The 23,023-nt window shown below is 35.7% G+C and overlaps 2 protein-coding genes and 1 long non-coding RNA gene across 3 annotated transcripts; 2 read left to right on the top strand and 1 right to left on the bottom strand.

Annotated features, from left to right (window-relative positions):
• The first annotated feature begins 1,198 nt into the window (after positions 1 to 1,198).
• Positions 1,199 to 8,075, top strand: LOC115992698. Its single transcript, XR_004092621.1, has 10 exons — positions 1,199 to 1,560; positions 1,658 to 1,770; positions 1,873 to 2,082; positions 2,302 to 2,471; positions 4,755 to 4,864; positions 4,986 to 5,105; positions 5,821 to 5,899; positions 7,535 to 7,655; positions 7,733 to 7,829; positions 7,914 to 8,075. It is a non-coding gene; the product is annotated as an uncharacterized LOC115992698 (long non-coding RNA).
• An 817-nt stretch (positions 8,076 to 8,892) lies between these two features.
• On the top strand, positions 8,893 to 10,865 carry LOC115955838 (phytochrome B-like). Its single transcript, XM_031074207.1, has 2 exons — positions 8,893 to 8,928; positions 9,352 to 10,865. Exons 1-2 carry the CDS (start codon positions 8,893 to 8,895, stop codon positions 10,738 to 10,740), a joined length of 1,425 nt encoding a protein of 474 aa, XP_030930067.1. The 3' UTR covers positions 10,741 to 10,865.
• A 9,069-nt stretch (positions 10,866 to 19,934) lies between these two features.
• Positions 19,935 to 21,463, bottom strand: LOC115992689. Its single transcript, XM_031116917.1, has 2 exons — positions 20,917 to 21,463; positions 19,935 to 20,503 (listed from the first exon to the last, which is right to left on the bottom strand). Exons 1-2 carry the CDS (start codon positions 21,217 to 21,219, stop codon positions 20,129 to 20,131), a joined length of 678 nt encoding a protein of 225 aa, XP_030972777.1. The 5' UTR covers positions 21,220 to 21,463; the 3' UTR covers positions 19,935 to 20,128.
• Between the last annotated feature and the right edge of the window lie 1,560 nt (positions 21,464 to 23,023).

The raw sequence follows: 23,023 nt of genomic DNA, 5'->3' as shown, positions 1-23,023 counted from the left end.
AAAAAAAAAAAAAAAAAAAAAAACTAAAGAATCTGAATATTTCGAGCTTAAAAATTATTGAAACAAAACAATATATATATATATGTGTGTGTGTGTGTGTGTGTGTGCGCGCGCGCGCGTGTGCGTCTATGTGATTACACAACAAAGAAATATAGAGAAAGATGAGTTAATTTCAAAAGAATAATTTGTGGATATAGTTGTTGAAATCTGTTAGACAATTTAAGATCTTGCAAAAAAAAAAAAAGTGAAAAATCAAAGAATCAAATGTTAAAATTTCCAAAAGTCCAAAAATAATAATAATAATAATAAATTAGATGATTCAAAGCCTATAAATTATTGAAACAAAAGAAGAGAATATATAATGTCACAATAGAGAAATATAACAAAAAGATTGGTTACCCCTAGTGAAAATAGTTATAGCAATAGTGGAGCTACTGGTATTGTGGCAGTGAGAGAACAATATTGAAGATGTGTTTGTTTTCTTGGTTGTTTAGAGACTTTTGTGGCTTAGTGGCATTGCCTGGTTCTTTCTTTAGGGAAAACCTAGGTTTGAATACCCTCATCCCCACTAGTTGCAAGAAAAATAAATAAATACAAATTAAAATAAAAACTGTATAGAAGAAAGAAGAAGAAGAAATTCCACATAGATAAAAGAATATTCACCTCTAAAAGTTGAGCTATCTTGGGTTCATTTAGGAGATTGTCACGCAAATCACATGGAAGAATCTGTTGCGACAATAACAAATTGATATTGATTTATTTCAGAAAGCAAATCACAAGTCCAAGTAATAAGGAAATAGCCAAAAAATAATAATAATAAATATAAAATCATAAAAAATACCGGACAATAAATCAATCTAACTCCTGCATTAAACATACAAAATGGAATATTTACCGTCAAGTAAAACATTAAATGCTAAACTGAACAGTGTCAATAGAAAAGAAATTTCTGACTTGCATGAAAAGAATTAAGTAATGTGGAATGAGGGGCCTTAATATGTTCCCTGAATTTTCAAATTAGAGGCAGTTGTAGAAAACTCTTCACAAGCTCCCATTTCTACTTCACAACGAGAGTAAGCAATTTGCACCAAATTGTCTCTCTCTCTCTCTCTCTCTCTCTGTGTGACCTAGTCCAATCACTTCCCAACCAAACCTTTTCCACCTGAAATTTACACCCACCAAGCAGTTGCTACAATAATACTATATTTTAGAGAATTGTTCAATGTTTTTTCAATTTGGCATTAAAACAAACAGAGTCGACAAATAAAAGATGGTGACTAGTTAATAAAAGAGTTTAGAATCCCCATGGGGATAAGGGCAATGGAACGGAATGGAGAAACAAATTAAATTGATTAGAAAAAGAATAGTATTTCCTACCCTTAAAAAAGAAAGAAAGAAGACGGTGATTCAGTTGATGATAAGATGTGTGTGTACATAATTAACTTAACATATGAAGAAGATGTCATGGGAAAGAAAGTCAATTGAGTTTAGTTACCCGCAAGAGAGCGTCGAGATCGTCCTGCACCACTATATGAGAATCAGATTGAGATTGAGAATAAGGTATGTTAATTGAACTGGTCCTGTTTCTTGGATCTTGTAAAGCAGACCTCCAATCCTGACCTGAGCAGCAGTGCTGCATATATTACTGTAATTGCAGACATTAAATGGTATGGGATACAGATACTATGAGTCATTCTGAAAATAAGCCACATACCAACTCCACACTTCAGTATTGGGGCCACAGAAGCATTCTCATGTTTGTTTTTTGCGGTTGGTTATGTCTAACTCTTTGAGCAAATTGTTAATTCTCAAATTAAAATTTAAACAGCTTATATCTATATATTTCTATTTATATATTTATATCTATTTCAGCTGGAAGGAGTTCTGTCAAGATACATCACTGGAGAAGGCTGGTTTGTATATTAATTCATCTGAACAAAATGAGTTCAGTTCTCCTAGTAGAAGCATTGATTTCAACCAAGAGAACTGTCTTTACTCTTCTGGCCTTTGTTCTCTGGCCATTTCCTCTTCACAGGTTGATGAGATTGAACCACCAACTTGGACTAAAAGGCTTGCTACAGGGTAGGATTTAGAAATGATCTCTTATTTTTCTTGTTAAATAAAGGTTTTGGAATCTGTTTGCAACATGTGCATTAGTATTTCTAATTTTTCTTTAGTATAAATTTGGGTGTGTTTGTGTTTGCTCGCCCCAACCTAAAATATTTTTGATAGTGTGTAACCTACTTTATAGTTCTGTTGGTTTTTCATGTTCACATTTGATCATTTATTTTATATATTCAGGGAGGATATATCAGTTGGAAATATGTTCTTTTTGACATCTGCTGTGAAGAAAAGTTTTGAGATGGTTATGTTGGCAGTAAGTCAAAAGTGGCCTGTTCTTCTATATGGTCCTGCTGGCGCTGGGAAATCTGCTCTTATTCACAAGTTGGCCCAGGATAGTAGGAACCAAAGTATGTCCTTTCTTTTCTTCCCCATTGTACTTGCAGTCGGTTCATTTGGACTTCTGTTTTACCTTTTGGATTTATTTCATTAGATATATTTATTTTTGGAAGTGAATTTTCATTTTATGCTGCTTATATCATTGTATGGAAATAGATCTAAATATTGTGAAAGAAAGTGTCTCACATTGGCTGTGTGAGCTTGGTTAGGGGGTTATGTTCTAGTTCGGCTTCTTCACCTATTAGCTTGTGCTTTTGGGTTGGATGCTCTACTATGTAATTAAAGTTTGGTTTTCCTTAGACTCGTAGTGCTTGGCCCATTTGTTTATGTCTGGTTCAGTGGGTTAGTTGTGAGCATCTTTGGTACTGTTTTACTTCAGGTCTGTTCGGTTTAGTTCAGCCTGTTTAGTTTTGTTGGATTTGTTTTTCCCTATAGGAGAGGGGACAATAAAAAAAGGCTCCAAATTATTATGACCTAACTCCTTCACAACTGAAAATGATTCTATTACCATTGTTGTATGACTGGATAGCTTCATCAACTGGCCTTTTTTAATTTCCTAATATGGTGGAATTTCTTGATTGCTGTAGTTTTTACCTGGTTGTTGTTTGCTACCCAGGTCTACACCTTGCATGCTTGGGTACATACTTTTCATTTTCTTTAAATAAAACTCTTACTTTTATAAAAAGGGAACTGTCTATTGCACGTCACTTAATGCACACATAGTACACACTCCCCAAAAACAAGGGAAATCCTGACTTCAAGTGACGATTTCAAACTTAGAAATCGTGACTTGAAGTCACGATTTCCCTTGTTTTTGGGGTGAGATTTCAAACTTAGAAATCGTGACTTGAAGTCACGATTTCCCTTGTTTTTGGGGTGAGATCGTCACTTGAAGTCAGGATTTCCCTTGTTTTTGGGGTGTGTACTATGTATGCAAGTGTGTTTGTATAACAGACACTCCCCAAAAACTTGTAAAAAATAAAAAGAAGAGTCCCTAATTGGGTTTGATGCTCTAGTAAATATGGTTCCTAAAGCCCAGTACTTGAATTTGAAGCAATCAGAATTTAATGTGTGTGCCAGAATAATGAGACTTAACTTCTCTAAACTTTTTTCTGTAGGAAGTCATTTAGTACGTTTATGTTGGCTATTCCTAGCTAAGTAATTTCTTATCATTTAGCATTCTTTATGTTGTTTCTTATAAATTTAGATTCTTATATAGTGGTGTATATCAACTTTTATATCCTGTAATATGTCAACATTGTTTGTTTCAATGTTTTAGAAAAGCAGTAGGGAATACCTAGCCCAAAAAAAAAAAAAAAAAAAAAAAAAAACCCCAGTAGGGAATCAATATAAACTTCTCAATAAAAACTGTTGAGGGGAGATTTCAATATTGAATTGTGAGTCACAATAACAGGTCACATGTAGTGTGGATGTTATGTGTATTTGGCAATGGCGGAACAATTGCTGACAAGAAATAGTATGCATGTGATTTTGTTTTCATATTGTATTTTTAGTTGGTAATTTTGTTTTGATATTGTATAAAACATAATTTGACAAAGAAATGATTAAAAATGCATGAAAATTATTTACCTGTTGTATGTTGATCTTATATTTTAGGCGAAATTACACTTTTCCACCCTGAACTATGCCCCATTTTACACTTTTCCCTTGAACTATAGACATGCATGATTGATCCCAGAAAGTTATAACTCTTTTCAATGTCCCCATTGCCGTTTATTTTGGTATCAAGTACGGCGGAATTAAGTATTATAATACCAATTTACCTCTCTCAAAAACAGGTGGTAGAGTGATAAATTGGTATTTTAATGCTAAATTCCTTTAGCTTAACAACAAAAGAAATGGCTGGGGTTTAAGTGTTCAGAAAGTTTTTGATTTGGGGGGTTGATCATGCATTTTGATTGTTTAGGGGGCAAAGTGTAAATGGGGTATAGTTTAGGGTGGAAAAGTATAAATTTCCCTAATTTTAATGGATAATATAAGTCTTCAAGAAGATTTACATCCATAATCTTTTATGATTTTAAGAAATTTCATTCTGCATTACCTAATTATTAATTAGCTTATCTGTTTCAAATATTAGATACAAAAACAAGTGCTTGCACACACAAACAAGTATAATTCTTCCTTCTTTACTTTCGAAATTTGTTGGCTGTTTGCCTTTGTGTCCTTCTTTGTACTTAGTTATGGCTTTCTAGTGGCCTTTTCAATATATATTTTATTACTTATTCAAAAAAGGAAAAACCTCTAAAACCTCTCTGTTGCTCTCTGTTCCACAGTTCTGTCTATCCACATGGATGATCAAATTGATGGTAAAACCTTAATGGGAAGTTCTGTTTGTACAGAGCAACCCGGTGAATTTAGATGGCAGCCCGGGTGACTTACCCAGGTTTGTTTTCTTTACAAAGAATTCATTTAAACATACATGACTATATAGAGTTACCTATTGGTGTAATACCTTAAAATTGGAGATTTTTATGTACGGTAACCTCAAAATTTCTTCTCTACAGGCTGTTCAGAATGGATTTTGGGTTTTATTTGAGGATGTTGACAAAGCACCATCTGATGTGCAATCCATCATACTACCTTTGCTGGAAGGTGCAAAATCATTTTCAAATGGGCATGGGGAGGTAACTGCTTGTCTTTTTATTGCTTGAAAAAGGTCCTGTAGGGCTGTCCTTAATCTGAGATGGTAACCCCCAATGCTACATAACTGTGTTTGAATCAAACTTAGTGTTGCCAAAGTAGTATGTATGCCACTCAACTCTTTTAATGGTAATTGTAATTGTTGTCTACTATGAGCTGTTTATGTGAGTATATTATATACTATAATTTTTTATTTTGCTTGTCAATTTAATCTTCATAATTGCATGACATTTTTCTCACAAGTAACCTAAGTAGTGCAAGTCACAATAAATAGGGAAATAATTAGGGTACAAAAGTCACAATTATCATCTATGCTTGGGCAAGTTACCCATCCTCCCACCCCCCCCCCCCCCCCCCCCCCCCCCCCCCCCCCCCCCCACAACACACACACACACCACCCAAAAGAAAAAAAAAACACATAGAAGAGAAAGATAGGCTTCTGAGGATGGTGTCTGGTTCAATAGGCTTCTGAGGATGGTGTCTACTTCAATAATTGATTTGTCATTTTTTCCTTCTGCTTTATTCACAAATTTTTTGTTCTCTTGATTCATGATTCCAGTTGAATGTTTACTTATTTGGTATTTTTCAGCACGACTTGTTTTATAACCCCATAGTCTAATGTACTTCGCTTTTAGCTTAATTGAATTTATAAAACATATGTAGTGCCTTAATGTTGAAGCATTGTTCTTACATTTGCAGGAAGTAATGGTGGCAGAAAGTTTTTGACTATTTTCCACAATTTCAACTTTTAGATTTGATATATCACACAGTTCAGAAGGTGTGTTACTCTTTGCAATTCTTGGACTTTGTGTACGTCTCCACTTTTTATTATGACTAGTTCCCATTGGATACGGGATCTGGTAAGTGTGGAATCCTTCTACGGATCAGATTTGGGCTGCATAGAGGGTTTTTGGAATTATTGTAAAATTCTGACAAGATATTTTTTGGGTTTCTGTAGAACTGCCTCTATAACTGCTCTCAAATCCTTTATGCAAAGATTCTTCAATTGACCATATTTTGTGTTATTCATCAGTTCATTGCAATATTTTTCTTATGACTTATTACCACTGGATATGGGATCTGGTAAGATAGTAATCCTTCTATTGAACAGATTTGGGCTGCATAGAGGCTTTTTGGAATTATTGTAAAATTCTTGCAAGATGTTTTTTTTGGTTTCTGTAGAACTGCCTCTATAACTGCTCTCAAATTCTTTATGCAAAGATTTCTTCAATGGACCATATTGCATGATACTCGTCAGTTCATTGCAATATTTTTCTTCTTTACCAACTCAATTTTTTGCAAATGCAGATCCAGTACATCACTCTTACTTTTCACTTCCCCCCCTTTCTATCCAAATTATACAGGCTTCTTCTTGTTGAGACTTAGGACAAATTGTGGAAATTGTCTTTGTGTACTTGTGGTAGGCTTTGGGTTCAGAGGATTTGTGAATTTCTGGTTTAGAACCTTTAGAAAGAAGGGTTAAGTTTCAAGAATGACTAGGGTTTTTTATAGGGAAGAGCAAATAATTGATTTGGGGTTGCATAGAGTTTACAGGAGTTAATATTGAATGTCCACAGTTTGTGAACAGTACTCAGAAGGGGAATGGAAACCCAATAGCACGCACAAGGAACTATCTTTAAGGAAGAGTAAGCACCAAGACATGGGACTGAACCTGGGAGGCAGTAAAGAGAGAAAAATAAGAAGAAAAGAGCAATAAGGCCAATGTGGCTCAATTCTCAATTCTCGCAATATTTTATTGATCAACTTCCCTTTGTTTGAGTATAATAACACACCTGTGTATAAAACCCTATGCCCAAAACTATGACCTACACCCAACAACTACTGCTTTACTATAATACCATTAACTTTAAAAACCAAATAAAAAATAATTATCAATATATTTTATTACTTATCAAACAAAAAAAAAACCTAATTAATTATCAACGACACTTATTCTTGGGCTTAACCTTTGTCTTTCAAAGAGGATATTGTTTCTCCAACCACACTATGATTATACTATCATTTTGGTTTTCCCAGGTCCATGTTAATTACTGTAAACCCAATCTGTTGCTTTGACAAATGGGGTGGTGAGGGTTGATGAAGAGTTCATTGTGGGTGCAGGGCACGGGTATATATATATATATATATATTGATAAGCAGGGCTGGGATCAATGTAGTCTTCTCTTGGTTATGGAACAGGAATACTAATGGCTGTTTGATTGGCATGGTGGGAATGGGTTTGAAGAAATTCACCTAACCCTGCCTGTTGCCTTCCATTGTAAATCAATCTTTCCCCCCCTTCATAGTATTTTACTTTTTATAGTGCCTATTGTGTTTATTATTAATATTATATAAAAGTACAAAAAAAAATTGTTTTTCATATGAATTAGAAGATGTTTTTCTTTGGAAGCAGGTGGAAAACTTGGTGTTTTTTGGAGGAAAAGTGATGATTGTGCCTCCAAGTAAGGAAGACTTGCAAAATATAATAAAAGCCTGGTATCCAAATTTAGAGCCAATTTCTGAGAAACTCATAGGTGGGTTATATATGTTGTGAATTAATAGCTTCATAGAGAATGATTTTTACCTATGTATTGAATGATTTCTCTTATAGGAACCTTTGAAAGGGTTAACTCTTCTCCTGTACATCAACTAGCGGGATTCCACCCCAGAAATTCTGCTGTTAGTTTTCTCAGCAGATTCTCATTAAGGTGTCTAAAGCTGTTATCGTTGCTAATTCGCATGTTGACTTCATTTCGAATATTATAATTGAAGCTATTGATTCTTAATGGCAGGGATCTTCTTAAATGGTGCAAGCGAATCTTAGGTTTAGGCTTTAGCTTCAATGGAGATGGTTTGTCAGCTTATGAGTGTAATTACTGAGATATGGGTTCCCCCTGTTGGTGACCTAAATGAGCTTAAGAGTATTGCTCTGCAGAGGTAGATAAGTGACCTAAATGAGCTTAAGAGTATTGCTCTGCAGAGGTAGATAAGTTTGAAGTACATGTTTGTGGAAGATAATGCATTTAATGAACACTTTCTTGGTCAGAGTTTCTTAATAGTTTTTTTCTGCAGATTTTCCAACCCAAACCAATCGCACATTGTAGATGCTATGCTAAGTTTTTGGGAAGTACGTTCTTTTGCAACTCCTCATTTCTGCTTTATCAATGATTTCTTTTTCCTATACAGTAATGTACTCTTGGGTGTTACTGTATAGAGAGTGTTATTTGACAATGCTGATTACTGGTTCACCATTTTGCCCCTATCAATTCTAAAAATTATAAATATCTCAAGTGCGATTACACATTCTTCCTCAGCTTTTTTTGGGTGGAAAGCTATTAAGGGGCAGCTGCTTTCACTTTTTTGAAGTTCTCCCTTAACATACATAGGGTGCCATCATTACAACTGATCGTTGGGCATATTAAGACCATGTACAATATATTTGAGTTCAACTTTTTTTATAAGATTTTGTTTCATCTTTGGTCATATCCTCTGTCAAATCCTAGTTTGCCTTTGTTGACGTACGTTTAGAGTTTCTCTTGAGTATATGCTGCCTCCAACTTGAGCAAAACAGATTTCTCTGAATTGGTGTATGAATGGCAGCCATTGTTTCATGTTATTGACTCATCCTAAAATTTCCTCTCATTAGTTAATTTGTGCCAAGTTTCTCTCAGGGGAGCAACTTTTGTTTTCTTTCTAGTTGACAAGTTTTAAAATAGTAGTTGAATGATGAATTTCATCCTTTCCGAATATTTCCCCCTTTTGGGACAAGTGATGGTTTATTATGGTAACAGAGCAGGTGGTCTTGAGGTTCAAACTTTTTCATCATTCTAACCCCCATTTAAGTTTTCGAAATTACACACATTGGGTCCTAGATGTTGGAGGGGAGTTTGGGCCTACACCTAAAGGGGGAATGTTAGAGTAATGGTTGATTCATTGAACTCAAAATTTCTTACTACTATACCCTTTGGTAATTTCTGAGTAACTCATTGATGCAGGCCAGCCAACCAACCCCCCCTCTACCATTAGGACTGACAACCAGCCACCCTCTACAAGCCAAACAGCCAACCAACCCCCCCTCTACCATTAGGACTGACAACCAGCCAACCTCTACAAGCCAAACAGCCAGCCAACCTTTCTGACCTCTTAGGGCAGCCAGCAGCCCCTTATTTTGACTTCTCATATTTGCCATGTATCCTCTTTAATTACAGTTTTGACTTATGTAACTATTAGCTCCTTTATTTCCTAATAGTAAAAGATTATAAAGTGGTGGAGAGTGTGAGGGAGCTTACTCGGTATGATAGGGTTATGGTTTATAAGTTCCACGAGGATGAGCATGGTGAGGTTGTGGCAGAGAATAAGAGGCCGGATTTGGAGCCATATATTGGGTTGCATTATCTGGCCACGGATATACCTCAGGCATTGAGGTTTTTGTTTAAGCAGAATAGGGTTAGGATGGTTGTGGATTGTAATGCCATGCCGGTTAGGGTGATTCAGGATGATAGGCTTATGCAGCCTTCGTGTTTGGTTGGTTCAACACTTCATGCTCCCCATGGCTGTCATGCTCAGTATATGGCTAATATGGGCTCAATTGCCTCATTGGCAATGGTGGATATTATCAATGGAAATGATGAGGAAGGAGTTGGTGGGCGGAGTGCAATGAGGTTATGGGGTTTGGTGGTTTGTCATCACACTTCTGCTAGGTGTATTCCATTCCCTCTTCGCCATGCTTGTGAGTTCTTAATGCAGGCTTTTGGACTCCAATTGAATATGGAGTTGCAATTGTCATCACAGATGTTGGAGAAACTTGTTTTAAGGATGCAGACCCTCTTGTGTGATATGCTTCTTCGTGACTCACCTACTGGGATTGTTACTCAAAGCCCTAGTATTATGGACCTTGTGAAGTGTGATGGGGCAGCCCTCTACTATCAAGGGAAGTACTACCCTCTGGGTGTGACCCCAACTGAGGCCCAGATAAAGGACATAGTAGAGTGGTTGTTGGCTTTCCATGGAGATTCCACAGGTTTGAGCACAGACAGTTTGGGTGATGCTGGGTACGATGGAGTAGCCTCACTTGGAGATGAAGTTTGTGGAATGGCTGTTGCTTATATCACAAAAAGGGATTTCCTGTTCTGGTTCCGGTCCCACACTGCAAAAGAGATCAAATGGGGTGGCGCAAAGCATCACCCTGAGGACAAGGATGATGGGCAGAGGATGCATCCGCGTTCTTCTTTCAAGGCATTTCTGGAAGTGGTAAAAAGCCGCAGCTTGCCATGGGAGAACGCAGAAATGGATGCAATCCACTCTCTGCAGCTTATTCTGCGAGACTCATTTAGATGTGCTGAGCCAAGCAATTCTAAGGCTGTTGTACATGCCCAGCTTGGCAACATGGAGTTGCAAGGTATGGATGAACTCAGTTCGGTTGCAAGAGAAATGGTCAGGTTGATAGAGACTGCAACTGCTCCTATATTTGCTGTAGATGTTGATGGCTGTATAAATGGGTGGAATGCAAAGGTTGAAGAGTTGACAGGGCTCTCAGTTGAAGAAGCTATGGGGAAGTCTTTGGTTCGTGATCTTATTTATAAAGAATACGAAGAAACAGTAGAGAAGCTTCTTTCTTGAGCTTTAAGAGGTAGTCGATTCACACATAATGTCTTTGTTGCTGCCAATTTTAAAAGTTTAATAAGGGGGTTGTATTGGCATCCTGTAGAAATGTTTTGGTCCAGTTCATTCTGTATTGCATTAAAAGGCACAAAAAAAACCATTGATCTTAAAATAATTACAAAAAATGAGTTCTTTGCTGACAATAAAAGCTGCAAGTATGTTGCATTAATTTTGATTTTTTTTTTGAATCTGAAGTGCATGTTGCGGATTAGATTTAAAGCAAGAAGTTGCTCACTTTCTCTACGTATGCTGTGATGGCTTTGTTTGAAAGGGATGTCCTAAATTCCATCAGTTGACCATTATATGTTAGCTTGCCTCTTAAATTATTCTTCCCATTTGACAGAGTAAATTTGTAATCTGCCAAAAGTTTAGTTGTTGCTTGTGCTGTGTCAATATATTTGCATTGTATCTGCAAGATATTAGGACATTTGAAACCATCCCTTACTATAAGTAGGTTTTACTAAAAAGTTGAAGTTTCCACTATGTTCTCCTTAAAAAAACCTAATGGATGCCCTATCATGCGGTTGCTGATCATGTTGCTAGCATCCTGACATGGAGAGTGGCATGATGTCCAATATACATAAGAAATGCCAACACAGAGACAAAACTAAAATAGATCTGAACATGATGTTGGTGTTCAAAAATGGATTCTCGTGCCAAAAAGAGGAAGAGAAAACCATTAATCTCCATGTTTTATGGGTTGGAATGTTAGAATCTTATTCTTACTATTGGTTTACAATATATTGATTAGTATCCGAGTTTAGAAGCAACCTTCTATCTGTTGATACATAATATTTAGTATTTGATTCCTTTTTGTTCTGAGTTTTTGGTTTCTCCATGAAAATGTTTGTTTTCTCAAATTTTCGATATTTTTTTTTTCCTATTTTGGATTACAGAAATCACTAAGCCTTTCCCTGATTTCTAATATCTGCATTCATAGTTTTTTTTTTCCCTTTCTGGGGTCTCTGATTCTAGGAATTGAAGTTGCCCTCAAATTATGAAGTTCTTCTTGGGAAAGTGTTCGATGATTGTACTAAGGTATTGCTCTCTCTATCTCTGTGTGTGTGTTTGTTTTTTGTTTGGGTGCTGAGAAAGTGTGTGAAAATTAAAAGTTTTGAGTTTTTAGATATGGTTTTTGATTGGTTGTGATGGGGTTTTCGTTTATTAGGTTTTGAGAAAATGAGGGGTAGAAAATAAATTTTTTATTTGGTTTTGTTGTGATAAAGTTTTGGTACCTCCCTGATATGGTTCTCTGGCTTATTTCCTGTTTGGATTATTCATATTATATGATTTTCTTGATATGGATCTGTTTCTGATGGATTTGTTGAAAAATTGGCTTTATGCAGAGAGTTTGGCTGCATAAAAGAACAGGTGGTGTTTGTTTGTCCATTGCTTCAAAAGGGTTAGCAATCACCAGGATAGGTGATTGAAGATATTGGAATCATATCCCAACTGAAGAATCTAGGTGAGATTTGTTCAATTTTTTAACCCTCTTTTTTTAGTTTTTATGTATTGATTTTTCAATGGAAATGGGAGAAAAATTGTATTTTTCTTCCCATGTATGTTTTAGATGGACGATCGAAACTCCAACCGTGTAATTCCATTGCTGGAATTTGTCCGAGTAGGCTGTTTTTTCTTTTTTGGGTGATCTTTTCTATTAATTATGATTGAAATTTTAAAATTTATTGTGTGATGCTATCATAATTGCAAGTGGTTTCATAAATCATAATAACTTTATTAGCAAGTTTTCTTAAATAATAAATACGGGTCATTTGAAGGATGTGGTCATTTCGAAGGATGTCCAATACCATTGAGTTTGTTTGGAAGTTCTTAATGTTTAAGGCAGTTCTTATTGGTAATAAAATGACCATCATATTATTGAACTTGAAGTTAAAATGTCTTTGAGTTGAACTAACACATTTGATCCTTTAAAAACTAATTGCTATGAGAAGAATCATGACAAGCCTGAAAATCCTCGCTTCAAACTTTCCATTTTCCCTTTTCTTACATTGTTGCTGTACTGATCCAAAAGTAGGCATTTGTAGTCTCTCAATTGCTATTAAAAGTGTGAGGAAAATTATTAAAATATAACAAGATGCTAACTTTTGTTTTTTGCTTGACTTTGTGATTCATTAGATTGATTAGAAAAGCTTTGAGAAATTAAAAAGCTTTTGTTGGTTTTTGAAGTGGTGCTTCAGTTTCTCAACAGTGGAGAACTGCAAAGCTTTTCATCTGTTATGGTTCTCTTTTTGCAATTGTATTTGCTAGAATATGCAGCCTTATTTCTTGGACAACATTTCTGCCAAATTTATTTTGAAGGAATCTCTGCCAATCAATTACATTACATAGAGATTTAGATGACTATCTACATCTATTAAATCGTATTATTCATTAAATCATCTACACAAGGCACATGATTACTAAATATGTCATGATTAAATACATGTGAATGGCTGTTTTTTATCATTTCTTTTCCTGCTTAGTGTAATGGAGAGAATCTTTTGGTTGAAGTCCAGTATGTCTTCTTTTCTTGGTTTGCATGGAATTGGACATTTATCCTCTCTCTCTCTCTTCCTGGGAATTTCAGATTTTAGATAAAGGCATTTGATTTTCATAGGAATTGAAACTTTATGGAATATGTTAGTGTATTGGGTCAAATATTTTCAAATCTTAGCATCTATCTAGAGATGGTTTCTTTGAATAGAAGGGTACCCCATGCATAGCACAGGTAATAGGAGGAGGTGCTGCCAAGTTAAGAGAAAATCACGTTTAAAATTCTGACACATGTACATATTAAAAGAGAAAACTTAGAAAAGTCAGTTTTTTTTTTTTTTTTTTTAATTCCTAACCTGCATGTCACATTTTATTGTCATTTTGGAAGTGGTATTGTGTTTTGTGGTGTAGAGTTTAGGAAATCCTTATTCTTTTCTCCCTTTTACTATGGATTGCCTGCATTGCCATTAATTTTGTTTCTGAAAGGCTTGAACTGAATTTTTGGTCAATTGCTTCTTAATTCTGATATTAGTTTAAGGTGAGTGGAAGCATGAAGGCAAGCAGATGTAGAAGCTGTCCAGGAAGCCAGACGTAAGATAAAGCTTAAGAGATAAAGCAGCACGACAAGCATTAGGCCATTGTGACTGAACAAATATGAGGTAATGTTCTGCCTTACCAAAACAATGGTTAAGGTTTTTGTATAGATATTATACGCTAGATTTGATTTACAGATCTGGATAACTACAATATAGATGTTTAAATTTAAACTACAAGATCAACATAAACAAAACTCCTAGATATTTACATATTTACATAATAGCAATGTTTAGTTTTTAAATATTTATTTTAAGCTTAAAAAATGTTTATTTTTTTGAATTTTTTTACTACCTACCCTCATTTACTTTCATTTACTCTATCAAACTCTCACCTAACAACTTGATTTCTTTTCCTCACATCCTTTCCAGATTCAGAAAATAGAGAATACTATCCTCTCATTCCAAACTCCGAAGTACTCTTCGTTTATCTTCTCTCTCACAGAAAAACCTAAGCCAAAGGAGAACTTTATCTTCCTCTGCTGAATTTTCTCTAATCCTCATCTTCTCCTTTCTAACTGCCAAGCTAGCTTTGTTCTTTGTGCTCCATGGCCAAGACTATTTCTCCCCCAATTTTCGCCCATTCTCTTGCTTGCTCATCTCCACCAATCTCATTAACTTAAATTTGTGAATAAGTACCAGCAATGCATACCAGCAATACATGAGAAGACGTAGAAAACGACACCATTTTGGTTGTGGTATTGCTTGCGGCATATATATATATATATATATATATATATATATATATATGTGGACAGAATCCTGTGGGATTTTCTTGTTGGGTGTATATGGAATGAATTAGGGTACAATTATGGATGGAGAGTTATTACATCATGCAATTTCTCTCTCATTATTTGTACTTTTGTAAAATTATTAATTATATTTTAATTTTTAATTTTTTTTTTTTTTAGAACTTTCTTATCGGATGGTTGATATTAAAAATTAACTTTTTAATTTCAACCGTTGAAAGGTAGTGCATAGTACACCTCTCAATCCTGCAATTACTGTTTCTTTTTTTTTTTTTTTTTTTTTTTTTTTTTTTTTTGGTTTTGCTTTACTATAAATTATCACGTAAAATTGAGTAGTCATTTAAGACAATGCGGTGAAGCAAAGTGACAAGACATAAAAGAGAGGTTTTGAGCAGACTAACATTGTTCAGCCTTTCTATGTAGTAAGTTAGACAACGTTTGAAACAATAAAGGAAAATAGCATCTCGAGTTTTAGAAAATCGAGATCCATATTAGAACTCGAGTCCGAAAGACTCGCGTTGTGAGTGTGAAAATGCCACATAGATCTCGAGTCTTTAAGACTCGAGTTTTATGCAAAAAAAATTTCACCTATAGTGGCGTTTTTAACCCTTACAGTGACATTTTAAAGCCTTATAGCGACGTTTTCCTGCAAATTTTTTTTTTATAAGTACCAGGTTTAGGGAGCCTTATAGTGGTGTTTTTAAGCCCTATAGTGACGTTTTAAAGCCCTATAATGGCGTTTTTCTGCAATTTATGGAAATCGAGTCTTTAAAACTCGATTTTCACGTCAATTTTTTTCTCGCTATGAACCCATCCTCTTACAAATCGAGACTTAAAAATTCGAGTTTTATCTTAAAACTCGAGTTTTAGACACTCGAGATGCTAGTTTTCAACATTATTTTGAAACGTGATAACTTACTAAATTTTTTAATATTTTTTGTTATTTAGAAAAAAAAATCCATAAAAGAAAGCAAAACGTGTGAAGGAGGAAAAAAAAAAAAAAAAAACAATTTTAAGGATATATGGACCACGTAGTTAACTTGGTAGGTGTGAAAGTGAAACGTTCGAACTTTTTAAGTATTATGGGTCTGTTTGGATAGAACTTATTTTGCTGAAACTGAAAACTTAAAACTTAAAACACTGTAGCAAAATAATTTTTAAATGTGTGAATAGTGCTATGGGACCCATTTTTAATGAAAAAATTGATAAAAAATGAAATTTGTGGGTTCATGAACAGTGCACGGACCCACTGATGGACAGAAAAGTAAAAAAAAACAGGGCCAAACAATACTCTACTGTTCGCTTGTCCCCTGAAAGTCTGAAACGCGTGTAGAAAAAAAAAAAAAAAAAAAAAAAAAAAAAAAAGCAAAACGCAAAACGCAAAAGTAACGTGGATCCAAACTTACACTATATATGGGACTACTCGTTATTTGTACTTTTGTAAAGTTAATAGCATTTTCAATCCAAAAAAAAAAAAAAAAAGTTAATAGCATTCAAGATGACTTTTTAAGTATTATATGTGACTACCCAATCCTGTCAACAAAAGGCAAAAATTATATTTTGAATCAAAACTTTATGAAGTATAGAGTCTAAAGACTAGAGCACGGTGTGATGAGTCTAAATTTTTTGTCTACTCTATTATATATTCTACAAATAAAAATATATTATATGTTTATCTTTTTTATTAAATGTTAAATTTATGCTTTCTATTATTTCTATTTCCTAAAATAAATAAATAAATAACCTATCATATTTAAGTAATTGAAATAATGAAATGCATAAATTTAGCATTTAATAAAATAAATGGAGATGTGTCATGTTTTTATTTGTGAAATATATAGTGCTGCAGGGAGAGTGGGATAGATGATTTGGACTCTAATATGACTACTAATTTTGTCAACAAAATAAAGATCGGCGTACCAATAGCCTTTAAAAAAAAAAAAAAAAAAACATATCTGCACTAAATTTTGCTAATATACATTCTTGAAGATAGAAATTAATAAATAGATTTTGCTAAACGTGTAGCATAAGAGCCCACAATAATTAATTATTTTTATGAAAAGCTACCTTTAACTTTTACATAAAGCTGCTGTTCTTTTAGACCTTAACAGTGTAGGTGCAATAGTTCATAAAAAAAACAGTGTAGGTGCAATAATCACTTATGCAGTAACTATAGAGTCCCATAAATTCTCAAGTCTGATTAACGAATTCTCAACTGGCACTAATCAATCAATTGTTCCAGCATCGTTTGTTCAATGCACTCTCAACCACAATTATTCTCTATTGTAAGTATAAGGGCCAACAGAATTCGTTCAAGTATTCAACCAGAAATATAAGATGAAGTTCCAAAAGCCTACGACCGGGTTGAATGGTCTTTCTTAGAAGCTCTGATGAAAATGATGGGTTTTTGTGATTCCTGGGTGGCGTTAATTATGGAATGTATATCGACAGTTAACTATTCCATTCTGATTAATGGGGAACCCACGAATACTATTAAACCATCTAGGGGAATTAGACAGGGCGACCCGTTGTCGCCATATTTATTTATTTTGTGTACAGAAGGCTTGCATGGCCTTCTAGCCAATGCTGCTGTTGCTGGTCTTATCAGGGGTGTGTCTATTTGTAAAAAAGGTCCTAGATTGACGCATCTTTTCTTTGCAGACGATAGCGTTGTCTTCTGCAGGGCTTCCTTAGCCGAATGTCATGCGTTACAAAGTTTGCTATCCTGTTATGAAAGAGCCTCAGGGCAGATGCTTAATAGGTGCAAAACCGGATTGTTCTTCAGTAAGTCCACGCCAAAAGAGATCCAAATTCAAATAAAAGACTCCCTGGGGGTTCAAGACATCAAGTTATGCGAAAAGTATCTCGGGCTCCCTGCTTTAGTTGGCAAGTCTAAGAAAGCCAGCTTGAATTTTATTAAGGAGCGGGTCTGGGCAAAGCTCCAAGGATGTAAAGAGCAGCTCCTCTCTCAAGCGGGACGGGAAATCCTTCTAAAAGCCGTTGTCCAAGCCATTCCGGCTTATGCCATGAGCTACTTCAAGCTCCCCATTTCGTTATGCAACGACATTGAATCGCTGATTAGGAAGTTCTGGTGGGGGCAGCGTGGTAATCAACGGAAAATCCACTGGACAAGTTGGCATTCCCTGTGTAAGCCCAAATGTATGGGTGGGTTGGGCTTCAAGGACCTCCAAATATTTAATGACTCTATGTTGGCTAAGCAAGTATGGCGTCTCATGGGCAACGAAGATACTCTTTTCCATAGATTCTTCAAAGCAAAATTCTTTCCGAATGGGAGCATTCTCGATGCAAAGGCTGGGAATGGCTCTTTTGCTTGGAAAAGTATTCTAAAAGGGCATGAAGTTATCAGCAAAGGGATGTGCTGGAGGGTGGGCAGTGGCTCGGAGATCAGAATCTTCCAGGACAATTGGCTCCCGGATCCTTACCTTAGTAGAGTTATATCTCCCCCTGATTTTCTTAGCATTGATGCTAGAGTGTCTGTCTTGTTGGATGATGTTAGCAGGAGTTGGTTACAGGAGACAATTGATAATCTCTTCTTACCTCACGAAGCAAAACTGATCAAGTCTATACCTATCAGCTTGGTTGAATGCGATGATAAAATTTTCTGGCCTTTGTCTACTGATGGTGAGTACTCGGTGAAGTCTGGTTATAGACTTCTATCAAGTTTGAGTGACAGCGAAACCCCTAGCTCTTCGGATAATTCCCAATCCAAGAAAATATGGAAAGCAATATGGAGTTTAAAATTGCCAAACAGAGTTAAAATCCTTCTGTGGAGGGCAGGGCTGGATGCTTTGCCTTCTCGGACAAATCTAGTTAAAAGAATGGTGAGCTGTGATCCGATCTGTCCAAGTTGTGGTCAAGAGGAAGAATCAACCTTTCATGCCCTTTGGTCCTGTCCGGCCTTAGTGGAGGTTTGGTCTCTTCACTTTGCTTGGCTAATCAGGCAAACGAGGAGATGTTCAAGCTTTCTGGATATTGTTCAAGTTTGCTGCTCAAGAGGTGAGTCCTTGGATACGTTTGCAATCATAACCTCTCTTATTTGGACTCGTCGGAACAGATTAAGAGTGGGTGAAACTCCCCTTCCGCTGCAGAAGATCAATTCCGTGGCTTTTGATTCTCTCCAAGAATTCCAGGAGGCATCTCTGTCTCGGTGTGGCCCTTCTCTTCCCCCCTGTTCAGTCAATTGGTCTCCGCCTCCTATAAGTTGGGTGAAGGTCAACTTTGATGGGGCGTTATTCAAGGAGTCCGACTCTGTTGGGTTGGGGGTGATTATAAGAAACGACCTTGGTCAAGTTATGGCTGCCTCGACACAAACCATTCCGCTGCCTACTTCGGTAGAGACGGTGGAAGTGCTGGCAGCCCGCAATGCCATATGTCTTGCTAGGGAGCTTCAGTTCAGCAAGATAATTATCGAAGGTGATTCGGAAGTGGTGATTAAAACTCTTAACAGGTCTTGCGCCTCTTCCACCAGCTTTGGGCATTTAATCAGTAACATCAAGTGTGCTGCTGCTGCTTTCAGTGAGATCATTTTCTGCCACACTCGCAGACAAGGCAACAAAGTAGCTCACGCGTTAGCTAGAAGTGCATGTAATTTTCCTCCTTTTATTGTCTGGATGGAGGATGTTCCTCCAGACATCCTCTCTGTGTACACTTTTGAATTAGTGCAATGAAATCTCCTCCCCCCATCTTTTGGGACGGATTCTCAAAAAAAAAAGATGAAGTTCCAAAAAAATATAACATAAAAAACTAAGAAAGAAGGTTGGGTCTAAAATTAAAGTGTGACAATTTGGGCGTAATTACTAAGATGTCATTTAACTCATTAAAACTCCCGGTTTCAAAAAAAAAAAAAAATCACGGAGGATTTCTTGATAAGGCAAAAAAAATTTATACAATAAAAAGTTTATAATAAGGCATAAAAGACTTCGTGGCACAGTCTACAGTACCTTAAATATTTTTTTTATTTGTTTTAAAAAAGAGTTACTGCCAAAAAGTCCTAAGCTGCTTCATGTCCCATACAAGGGCCGAATATACAAAAGATGAACATATATCACAAATTTCCAAAAAGCATTGTTGTTCACAACCTGTAATAGCTTGGGCATTGGCACATCCATTAGCCTAGGAGTATATGTGAACTACATAGTCGGTCCATACTCGTGCCATAAAATTCCTGCAATCAGAGATTAAAATAACATCTAATGATGAAACACCATCATTAGTTAGCCAAGAAGTAAACTGCAGTCGCAAGATTATCCATAGATCCCAAATGTCAGTCACACATAAGCTACATACACCAACCGAATACAAGATTTTTATCAAGGGCTACATAAATAGATAATCATACATCCAGGACCATGCGAGAGCAATGTCTAAAATACATGAGTTTGAGCTGGGACAATAGGATACACATGTCTAGACTCTAGACCGTGACGGGACGATAATACTAGCTAAGGGGCAACGCACAGATTATATACCAGAACAACATATTCATAAACTTCAAAGTTCAAAGTTCAGATTATATTGCCGAACAATATATTCATACTTCAAAGTTTTGTTGGGAAGTAAATTAAAACAAGTCCGGAATTCACTTTCTCTAAAAAGTGCAAAACAAAAATCAATATATGTCTCAGAGATTGCCAGTTCGTCAATTTTGTAGACCTCGTCCATACAAGCATTCAATTCTTCCTCTTCAACCTCTTCGGGAGATTTTCTCCTCTTTCTAGAAGAGGATCTGCCTGATGACATATTCAAACGACCCCTTGAATGCAGCTCTTCGGGCACTAGCGACGGTGGTGTACGGTTAAAAACCGTACAAACCATGTTCGGCGAAATCATTTTTTTCCTTCGAAAAATTTCCCAGTCCGGAACAATCTGCACAAATATAACCTAAATTATAATTTTGAATAGAAATGGAACAGCATCTTCCGCCGAACAGATTACCATTCTTATATTAGAGCCTCTCTTTAAATCAGTGACAAAGAAAAATAATCACCTCGCCAACCAAACCACAAAACAAGGAAGCCCAGACAACAAGAACAGCAAGGAACGGACCATCCATACAAGACAGAATGCAGAGTTTTGCGTCCTCCCTATTTCACTTATTTTATTCTTTTCTATTGTGTGATTTGGATTCATACGTGAGTTTTGTATTTATTTTCAACTAGACATGAACATGAATACAAAGCAGAAGACATTAAAAAAAAAAAAAAAAAAAAAAAAAAAAAAAACAAATCAAGAAAAGAAACAGACAACGATGCTTTAACAGAAAAGAAAACAAGACTAACCCTCACTAGTTGATCCCAGGCGAAGTCATCAATATTGATTTCTCCAGTAGTAAAATTAACCGCTTCGGAAGGCACATAATAGGTCTCGCGGACCCAGGTTTCCCAGAAGGCCCTAAGTTTAGCCCAAGTTAATTCTATATCTAAACAATCCAGGTGTATTCCAAACTGCCTGTTTACAGCAGCTGCGACTGTAATAAGCTTGTCCCTTTCAATATCGGTTGAGCTGCCTTCCCAATTGACATTCGAGGAGGCAGTCTCCAAAAAGAACTCTATTGCGCCATCAATTTGAAGTAACTGTTCCATGGCTGTCTTTTTTCTCCCAAGGCAACTTTCTTTCTTGTGTGGAAATTGTAGAACGTCTCCTTTTATAGGGGCACGTAAACTAGACCGAAAAGAAAATCCTTGAAAGAGAAATACTTAAAAGAAACTGTTAAATTAAAGAGAAACACTTGCTAGATCCTGGAGCTGTGAATATCAATATGATAGACCCAGCAAAGTGGATAGCTATTTGGATATTACCTGATTCTATCATCTAGCTGAGACATGGGATTTTGTTTAACTGGCTTTCTCTAGTTCAGGGAAGATAAGAAACGGAGTGGGCTTTCACCCTTTAGATCTTATACTAATATTTGGCCGTAAATTGTGGGGAGGGGCTTGTAGTCACTGCTGAACAGTTAGTGTGAACCTTGAACCAAAAAAAAAAAAAAAAAAACCAACCTAAATGCACATTTTGCATCTTTTCCATTTTTGTCCCTACATTTTCATTTCACCATTTTTAATTTTTAAATCAATTAATACGTTTTATTTTTGTCCTTATAATCACTCACTTAACAAAAATTACTGATGTGACAAACGGAGTGCACTGTTGGTACAGTTTCATTTGTCTTTTTTGTTTTGGGTATGGCCGAGACTGTTGTTTTTTTTTTTTTGGTTTGGTTTGTTGATTAGGTTTGGTTGCAAGAAGCTGATGAATGTGTGTAAATTTGGATTGCTTTTAAAATGGGTGTAAATTCAGATGAATGTGTGTACTGTTGAAGTGTTTGTGTTTTGAATTTTGAATTGTAAATATGTAGGCTTTGATGTGTGTGGATATGTGTGTTTGGGTTTACATGTTCTATGTGTTTCCTTGCTTGATTTATAGATTTGATCTGCTGGAGGTTTCAGGTTTGTGTGTGTTCTTGTGTTATGGAGGTTATTGTATTTGTGATCTTGTATTCCGGTTGTGTTTTGAGTTTGTATTCTTAAGATTAAAATTTATGGGTTGTGTTCATGTTTAAACGTAATTAGATCTGAATTCATGTTGGGGTCATCTCCGGTGGGATCGGTCCAGCGAGAGCATTGTTGGAGAGATCTAGGGAAACGAGATAAGACAACCAATTACAGATTTAAGATGGAAAATTTATGTTTTTGTCGGTAAATTTATTTTTTCTGGATTTGTGTTCATGTGATTGAATATTTTGGTTTAGTGTTCTTTCTTGTTCATGTTTAAGATGAGACCAGATCTAAATTCATGTGTATTTTAGGTTCTAATTTTGTTTTTTTCATTTTTTATTTTGTTAAAATAGATAAATTAATTTTCAAAATCAAAAGTTGATGTCGATGCTTATGTGTCTTTTTTAATCATTATTTTATGCTGACGTGGCATTTTAAAATATTATTTTTATTGGCCATATCAGCATTTAACGTGCCAACAATACACTCTGTTTGCCACATCAGCAATTTCTATTAAGTAAGTGACGGTAAGGACCAAAATAGAACGCGTTAATTGATTTAAGGACTAAAAGTGGTGAAATGAAAATGTAGGGACAAAAATGGAAAAGATGCAAAATATATGGACTAAAAGTGCGTTTACACAAAAAAAAAAACGTGTGAACCTTGAATAAGGAAAAGATAGGGGTGTTTGGTAGGTAAGTTCAAACACACTTTTGAGCATTTTAAACAACATTACACATATTTTCACACACTTTTTCACTCACATATATATCAAAAATACTCAAACTCCTCTACCAAACACCCCCATAATTTTTCTTTTTTAAAGTACTATTGTAAGGACCAGCTTTGAAATCCTAGCCCAAAGTATGAATGGACTTATGCCCAAAAAGCCCAA

The sequence above is a fragment of the Quercus lobata genome, chromosome 1 (assembly GCF_001633185.2).
Source record: "Quercus lobata isolate SW786 chromosome 1, ValleyOak3.0 Primary Assembly, whole genome shotgun sequence".
Taxonomy (NCBI): domain Eukaryota; kingdom Viridiplantae; phylum Streptophyta; class Magnoliopsida; order Fagales; family Fagaceae; genus Quercus; species Quercus lobata.
The sequence above is the reverse complement of the archived record's forward strand: the minus strand, read 5'-3'. Positions and strand labels throughout refer to the sequence as shown.